General features: G+C 44.6%; 1 protein-coding gene across 1 annotated transcript in view; it reads right to left on the bottom strand.

The window, feature by feature from the left end:
* Positions 1–7,369, bottom strand: part of gata4 (GATA binding protein 4) — an 18,025-nt gene extending 10,656 nt beyond the window's left edge. The window contains exon 1 of the mRNA XM_062550189.1: positions 6,556–7,369. Within this exon, the coding sequence (XP_062406173.1) occupies positions 6,556–7,087 (532 nt within the window). The 5' untranslated portion in view covers positions 7,088–7,369. The remainder of the gene's footprint in view (positions 1–6,555) is intronic.
* Between the last annotated feature and the right edge of the window lie 2,387 nt (positions 7,370–9,756).

Here is a 9,756-nt window from a genome sequence, read left to right on the forward strand (position 1 = left end):
TATATAGGGGCACAGGTGGCATATTAGGGGCACAGGTGGTATATAGGGGCACAGGTGAGGTGGCACACGTGGCACAGGTGACATATAGGGGCACACGTGGCACAGGTGGTGTATAGGGGCACAGGTGGCATATAGGGGCACGTGTGAGGTGGCACACGTGGCACAGGTGACATATAGGGGCACACGTGGCACAGGTGGTGTATAGGGGCACAGGTGGTGTAGCGGGCATCTCTGGGGCAGGCACTGTGGGAGTGACTTGCCCTTCCCACAACACACACCTGACCTCCTCCGACACACACTCAGTCCGTTACACACACCTGGATTAGATACTCTCAATCTTTATACAACACCACCCAAATCTACCATATAGACATTTATATACCACACCACCCAAATATACCATAATACACACATATACCACACCACCCAAATACCACACACATATACCACACCACCCAAATACCACACACATATACCACACCACCCAAATACCACACACATATACCACACCACCCAAATATACCATATACACACATATGACACCACCCAAATACCACACACATATAAGACACCACCCAAATCTACCATATAGACATTTATATACCACACCACCCAAATATACCATATACACACATATACGACACCACCCAAATCTACCATACACACATTCATACCACACCACCCAAATCTACCATATAGACATTTATATTCTTCCTTCTTTCTCATTAGCAGGGGAACCACTAGAGGTTGTAAAGAAAGTGAAATATCTGGGACATGTGATAAGAGATGACCTCTGTGATGATGATGATGATGATGATGATGATGATGATGTGCAGCGTCAGTGTGGAAAAGTGTATGGGCAGGCAAACATGCTGGTGCACAATGTTGTCCGCACTACTGATGTGCAAATCTCACTCTTTAAAACCTGCTGCACTCCACTGTATACTGCCCACCTGTGGTGTCATTTTAGTGAGTCGAACATGAAAAAACTCCAAGTGCCTTATAATGATGCACTGAGAATTGTGCTTAAAATTCCCAGGTGTAGTGCCAGTGAAATGTTTGTATCTAACAATGTGCCCACTTTTAATGCTGTTTTAAGAAATGTTATGTATAGATTCATGTGCAGACTGACAGGGTCAAACAATGTGGTTATTGTCTCCATAGTGGATGTTTCTAAGAGTGACACAAGGTACACATCTTGCTTTTGGAAACATTGGACCCGTTGTCTGCATAGGTTGTAGAAATGATGCATCATATGCTTTATTCTTAAATGTCTTGTATTGTTATATATTTATTCATATTTGTACTGTGTTGTCTCTATGGACCTTTGTGTCTTGAATAAAGTTGATATATACTTGTATGACACCACCCAAATATACCATACACACATATATTACACCACCCAAATATACCATACACACATTCATATACCACACCACCCAAATACTGTACACACACATATATTACACCACCCAAATATACCATACGCACATATATGACACCACCCAAATCTACCATACACACATATATGACACCACCCAAATCTACCATACGCACATATATGACACCACCCAAATCTACCATACACACATATATGACACCACCCAAATCTACCATACGCACATATATGACACCACCCAAATCTACCATACACACATATATGACACCACCCAAATCTACCATACGCACATATATGACACCACCCAAATCTACCATACGCACATATATGACACCGCCAGGATGCATCATACACATCTCTATAGGACACCACCCAAATCTACCACACACACATTTCTATAGGACACCGCTGTGCACACGTAGAGCTCTACACACACACACTCCCATACCACACACACACACACACACACACACACACACGCCAGGATGCATCATACACCTCCTCCTGTGCTGTGCACACGTAGAGCTCTACACACACACACTCCCATACCACACACACACACACACACACACACACACACGCCAGGATGCATCATACACCTCCTCCTGTGCTGTACACGTAGAGCTCTACACACACACACACACACACACACACACACACACACACACACACTCCCATACCACACACACACACAGACACACAGACACACACACACACACACACACACACACACACACACACACACACACACACACACACACACACACACACACACACACACACACACACACACCTGTGCTGTGCACGTAGAGATCTGCTACTGCCGCTTCAGTTGGAGCGCAAATGGACACAAAACACTGAACCAGCGCAAACCAGCATTACAGAACTGCCCACTTGATTGGCTGCTATTATATTCTGCAACATGGACAGAGAAGAGAAATGAAGACTACAACTCAAATTATGATATTAGTATTATTAGGCTAATAATAATAACTGCTAAAACTCAAATCATGGTAATAGTAGCCTATTGTTAGGCTATAATAATAACGACTAAAACTCTAATCATGATAATAGTATTGTTAGGCTAATAATAATAACGGTTATGGTTAGCCTATGGGATTTGGCAGACGCCTTTGTCCAAACAGCCACAAATAAATAACAGCAATAGCCTACAATTGTTAAATTTAACGGTAAACAATTTCTGAAGTTGGAAAGACGCTGCTGTTGCAAATGTCAATTAAATCAAATATGAGGAAACTATATGTTTGATATTGTTTGATTCTGATATCCTCAATTAAAATTCAACCGATTAAATTAACCTACAGACATAGGCCTGCTGGCCTGTCGCCTAATCGACCTGTAGTCCTACTCGGTAGGCTGCGGTCAGTCTGAAGGGCACTCTGTGGTCAGTTCAATAGTTCTCCATCTCGTTGGCGTGTTCCGATAGCTCTAATCTCTGGTATGCGGCTAAGGCTCGCTCCGTGTTGCTGAAACGGGGTTACGTCGGCCATGGACCTCGCGCCTGGTTCACCTGCCTGCGTTCCCACCGGTAACCGCCTCCGCGCGCGGCCTCTATCTCATTAATGAGCCAATAAGCAAAGTCCATTTCGGCCAGGCGCGCGATAAACTCCTGCTCAACTGATAGGAAGCGTGGCGGACTCAAACAGACGCAGCCGTCCTCAAATAAAGCCTTTTATCAGACAACCCTTCTCTGTTGGCTTTTGGCTTGATTGATTCGATTTCTCGTCTTTGTTAGGCTATTAGATTGTTTGCAGGTAGCAGGCCTGTTCGGTGAGCTCGCTGCACCTGAAGCCCATCCCATAATAGCCTGCTTCCCACCAGCTGCTTCCCAGCCAGCTTGAACCGATCTGTGGCGCGTTTCCCACAACTTTCTCAACACTAGGCTACGTCATTCGTGGCTCCCAACATTTCTCTCGCTGTTCCCAAAGCCCAAAAGTATACATTCTGTAAGAAACACACACACACACACACACACACACACTCACGCACGCACGCTCGCACACACGCACGCACGCACGCACGCACGCACGCACGCACGCACGCACACACACACACACACACACACACACACACACACACACACACACACACACACACCCCAGCTACTGTTTCAGATTAAATAAACGTAGTCTATAGAGTCTGATCTTGCCCGTGTTTGGACGTAGGCACGCATTGGCTGCAATGTAGGCGTAAGAGGCTACGGGAAATACACATGGGTTTAATCAAATAAATAAAGAAATCGGTTCATAAAATAAAAAAAAAGGTATTTCATAAAATAAAAAATGGGTATTTCATAAAATAAAAGGTATAGCCTAGCTACATGTATTTCATAAATCAGGCCTAAAAAGAAATTCTCATCCACTACATAGCCTATGAGTGATCTATTCCGTCGACGAATATATAATTATTAATATTATTATTTATAGGTAGGCCTATTGCTTTTATTATTATGTTGTTGTTTAAAAGGTTATAGCACTGTTTATCAGGATCAATCCTTTAGGATGCTGGCATTGTAGCTACAAAATACTGTATCAGTCTTGTTGTATGTAGACATGAAAGTGTGTGTATTACAACAGTAGGCTATACCATACTGTACATCTTTGTTATTTTTTTCATTATCATTATTACTATTATTAGTTTTGACAAATTGTTTTGTACACGTATGACATGTGGGATTTATAAGCTGATGCTTCTGCCCAATACCGTTTGTTCTGGTATTCATTCATTCATTGTCATTATCATGTTCACTTGTGCGCCGATGGTCATCAAACCCCTCACACATGCTCACACCTAACAACACACACACACACACACACACACACACACACACACACACACACACACACACACACACACACACACACACACACACACACACACACACACACACACACACACACACACACACACACACCACAGCCGCCACCACCACCACCAACAACAACAACAGAAATACCAACAACAACAACAACAACACAACGCTGGACAACCAAACAAGGACCATATGGCTTAAGAAAAATAAGAAGTTGAGTTGTAAAAAAACTACTGTTGCAGCACCGAATTTTGTTTTGGTTAGATTACATTTATTTATAGATTATATTTAGTCCTCTTTAAAATATTTGTTTCTAGATAATAATCTTTTATTTCTCTGGAAATGATTATTCAGCACAGGCCTTTACTGCTGCCATAAGACTAAACCACGGTGATCTTTACAGTAGCTAGAATTATTTACTGTCGAAATGTAGCCTAGGATTTTTTTTATACATTACATTGCCTACACTTATAGTCGGTGTACAAATGACATCTAGAAATAATAACAATAATAATAAGAAAAAAAAATATTCTGTCAATAAAAATCGGATTATTGCAAAACAAGATGTTGAGCATTTTGAGCATAGAGGGGGGCATGCAGCCCATATTCGTTTAGGGCAGCCTACAATTAATTTACACAGGCCCGCGGCGCCAACGGCTTTATTGTTGAAATATATTTACAAGTATTATTATTATTATTATTATTATTAATAATAATAATAATAATAATAATAATAATAATATCTGTCGGCTGTTTGATGTTTACTTCTTCGATTCTGGAGTAATAAATCAGCTGATGTGTTGTGAAATAATAAGGTTTTATTTCTGTTTGGACCTGTGATTATACATTGAGTTCAAATATTCGTGTTTGCTTCGGGAGTAGAAAATGAAATAGTAGGCTACTGAAACGAGAATGTAGCGACAATTATTATAGGCCAACTTTGTACAATCTGAAATAGGCCTATGCTATAGCTCGGATAGTTACTGCCCTTAGCATGGCCCAATCTGAAATAGGCCTATGCTATAGCTCGTATAATTACTGCCCTTAGCATGGCCCAATCTGAAATAGCCTAAATTTAGCATAGGTCAATCTGAAATAGCCTAATATAATTACTAGGCCATATAGGCTAAAATAATGATCTATTCAGACAGACACACAGTCCTGTTTTGGTGACATGTTTACATGGCAGCTTATTTTAAAATGCAGCAGTAGCCTATTTTGCTGGCAAAGATTTAAACTCGCCACATGCTTATGTGCGGGGCTGCTGGGGAAGCTCTGATACTCCGAACGGGCTTTATAAACCACGCACCTGCGCAGTAATCCACAACTCCAGGACAATCTGGACCAAATATGAACACAAACTTGAGAACGTTCTCTTTTCGTTTTATTTCGCATTTCTGCTGTCCGGATATGGCTGTCCCAAATATCTTTCCTTTCGGGAGGAAGGGAGAAGGAAAGTAGAGTCGTGATTCGGACACTGGGGAGCCCGGGGCTTGTGCGCAGCAACACACACACACACACACACACACACACACACACACACACACACACACACATAAAGCAACACAGCTGTTGTATGACAGACACACTCCACTCATTCTGCGTCAAGACACTGCAACTAAACTTGTCTAATGAATCTTTTATTTCGGGTGATGATGAGCCAGCCTACTCAGGATAGGTTACATTTCTGACTAGCCTACATTCATTTGTTCTACACAATAGGCCTGAGAATATTCGCTTTTCTGAAGAGTCGGAGATCATGAGTGTAAAAGGCGGGTTGTGTGGACCACACAGCGGGGTTGTGTGAGGGGTTGGAGGAGGCTGAAGTGCGGCCTGCTTCAGACTGCCATGTTGGAGAAGTCAAATCGCCCCTTCGCAAACATGGACGACAGCCCGAGCAGATAACCGCTCTCAGAGAAACTAATGATGCTTCGTGTGCTCGAGCAACTCATTCCCCAGCCGCGCGGGTCTCCGGGCCTGAACACCACTAGCGCGCGGAGGAGCGGGATTTGACCGATGACCTGCGGCCGGACACACACTCGTCACACGGCTTATTAGGGCGCCTAAAGACGGCGGTGGGCGCCGTCTGTCTGCTAATATAAGTCGCCGCGTTAAAACTATTGCTATTCTCCCTACTGTAGTCTGACCAACTGTTTGAAGTTGTTCACTGTTAAATTAACATTATTGCATTGTTTTTATGTGTATGTCGCTTTGGACAAAGGCTTCTGCCAAATAGCCATAGCCATAATAACCACAACCCCATAGCCATAGCCAGCCATAACCAAAACAGCACCCGGGACAGAGCCGCTCCTCCCGGACTCACCTAGGTTTGGATGCCGCGGAGTGTTACCGGACGCCCCTGGCTGGAGGCTGTGCAGTACGGAGCTCTCGAACGGAGGAGCCGGCCAAGTGCACCCCATGCTCGGACTCACGTAGGCCGGGTAAGGGCCCGGGTAGGAGCCGTTAAGACCTCGCGCCCCATACGACTCTCTCCCGTTGGCGGATATGTTCAGGGGGCTCGTGTAGGTGGTGGTTTCCCGCGCCGTGGCGACCCCGGAGGTTAACGGCGAGCTCGCGGAGAAGGTGAACCGCGGTGACACCGGGGAGTGGTGCACGCTGGCAGTGCTGTAAGAGGACCCGGTCTCCGGACCCACCTGCGCCCAGGCCGAGTGATTCGGTACCGGGCTGCTCGGCTGCGCAGCGCCGTGAGTCTGCAGGTACGGGAGTGCCGGGATCACGGGGGGCACGCGGGAGGGCGGCACGTACACGGGAGGGGAGGCCGTGGGGGTGTGCAGAAAGCTGGCCTCGTATGGCGGGTGTCCGTGGTTGGTCGCCATGCCTAGTCCCTGGTACATGTCACCGCAGGCCCGGGGACCATGAGCGCCCGGGATAGCGCGTTACCTGGAACGGGTGGAACGGAACGGAACGTTCTCCCGACAGACGGCAGCGTGCACGTAATCCAAGCGGAGTGTAGTCTATTCAATAGTCTCTATTGGGACATTTCTCTCTGTGAAGTCCAAGCGTACACCTGGCCCACAGCGGAACAGCAAGTTAGAGTAGCCTTGGACAACTTGGACTACAGAAACTCCTGTTGAGTGAATCCCCCCTCTCTCTCGCTCTCTTTCTCTCTCTCTCTCTCTCTCTCTCTCTCTCTCTCTCTTTCTCTTTCTCTGTCTCTCTCTCACACTCTATCTATCTGTCTCTCTCAATCCCTCTCTCCCTCCCTCCCACTCCTCTGTGACGGGAGGAGCGCACCGGCCTTGGAGGAGTGTTTCCTCTGGTCTCCGGCGCGCACTCAATAACTGTTTGTTTTCAGCTATAGATTTGCAGACGTCATGTGTTCAGCTGTCTGTCTGTTGTGCACGTGTGAATAATAATCCGTTGATAGCAGAATCGGGATCTCTCTGCATTTGCTGTCTGCCACATTGTGTGGGCTTGTTATTTCCCATTAAATGTAGATAGATAGATAGATAGATAGATAGATAGATACTTGATTGATCCCCAAGGGGAAATGTAGCCTATGTTGTAGCCTAGAAGATATGGATAGGACAAACAAATGCGTCAAATGTGTTTTATTTTCGATAGTTGAATATATTATACATGTATGTTAAACCCCTTGGCCTATGGAATGTAAACAAGGAATGTAAATAAGGTCCAGTATATTAAAATTAAAAGAATGTACTGTAAATAAGGTTGAGTATCAATTAAAGGAATGTAAATAACGTGAAGTTGATTAAAGGGGGGACCTCTTACAGTATCATTGATGCATCTTTTTCGTAACAAATTCAAATGTAGCCTACTTTTGGCGCAATTATTATATATATATATATATATATATATATATATACATACATATATATATATATAGCTTAGTTTGCTTGTTCGTTAATTATTTAACTTTTTAAATTTACATTTTAAATTTCTTTTTAACTTTTCTTTCTACTAAACTATTGCATTTGCTTGTTTATTTTGAGTTAATTAATTAAAGAGAAACTATGCAGGATTGGCGATTTCATCTCCGGTTTCGGTTTCGTTTTTCGTTTTCGCTCGTTTTATGCTTGCATATTTCTCTGCAGAGCTTCCCCTACGGCTTTAGCGTGTATATTTATACATATATAGGCTATATATAAATATATAAATTGTAAGCGTGGTTCTTCTTGTTCCTTACGCGTCTCAGCCTTCCAGATGTAAACAAGGATCGCCTCCTGAACAAACTGCAAGGTTGCAATAGCGGATAGGGACACTGGGGGCGGGAGGAAATATTACTGTTTTCGATAAAACTGGTCAGTCAAGCAAAACAACGAATTCTAAGCGATTTTATGACTATGAAAAAGTTGCATAGGGTCTCTTTAATGTTCACATTTGATCGAGTTACATACAGTGTGTGTGTGTGTGTGTGTGTGTGCATGTGTGTGTGTGTTCATGTGTGTGAGTGAGTGAGTGTGTGTGTGTGTGTGTGTGTGTGTGTGTGTGTGTGTGTGTGTGTGTGTGTGTGTGTGTGTGTGTGTGTGTGTGCGTGTATGTGTGTGTGAGTGTGAGTGTGTGTGAATGAATGTGCACACGTGTGTATACGTGTGTGTGTGTGTGAGAGAGAGAGAGAGAGAGAGAGAGAGAGAGAGATGTCTAACCCCTGACAGTCTGGGAAGGAATGAAGTGTTGGACTGATGGAATGAGACAGAGAGATAGAGAGATAGAGAAGAGAAGGAGGAGTAGAAGAGGGAGAGAGTGGAGAGGGAGAGAGAGGAGGGGTAGAGAGAGGGAGTAGAGATGGAGAGAGAGAAGACAGACAGATAGAGAGGGGGATGAATAAAGCTATAGTGGAGGACTGATAGATTGTTAGAGGGAGATATTGAGAGGGACTACTGGCAGAGACATGGACAGAGAGATGGGATGGACTGATGGAGGGATAAATTGATGGAGGGATAGAGGGATGGACTGATGGAGGTATAGATTGATGGAGGGATGGACTGATGGACTGATGGAGGTATAGATTGAGTGTGCCAAGCGGAACAGTCTCTGCTGAACTCTCACATTGAACAGGATGTTTTTTACTCGCCGCGCAGTTGGACAATTAGTCATTTTTGTTTGTGTGTTTCTCTCTCTCTCTCTCTCTCACACACACACACACACACACACACACACACACACATACACACACAACCTCTCTCTTTCTCTCCCTCTGTCTCTCTCTTTCCCTCTCTCACACACATACTCACCCACATACACACACACAACTCCTCCCTATCTCTCTCTCACTCTCGCTCATACACACACACAAACAACCTCTCTCTCTCTCCCTCTGTCTTTCACACACACATAACCCCCCCCCCCCCCCCCCCTCGTCTGTGTGTCTCCTGGAAGCTCTTCCGTGCCCTAGTGAGGGCCGACGGTGTCTCTTCCGTGCCCTGTGTGTGTGTGTGTGTGTGTGTGTGTGTGAGTGTGTGTGTGTGTGTGGTCTGTGTGTGTGTGTGTGTGTGTGTGTGTGTGTGTGTGTGTGTGAGTGTGTGTGTGTGTGTGTGGTCTG

The sequence above is a fragment of the Sardina pilchardus genome, chromosome 12 (assembly GCF_963854185.1).
Source record: "Sardina pilchardus chromosome 12, fSarPil1.1, whole genome shotgun sequence".
NCBI classification, from domain to species: Eukaryota; Metazoa; Chordata; class Actinopteri; order Clupeiformes; family Clupeidae; genus Sardina; species Sardina pilchardus.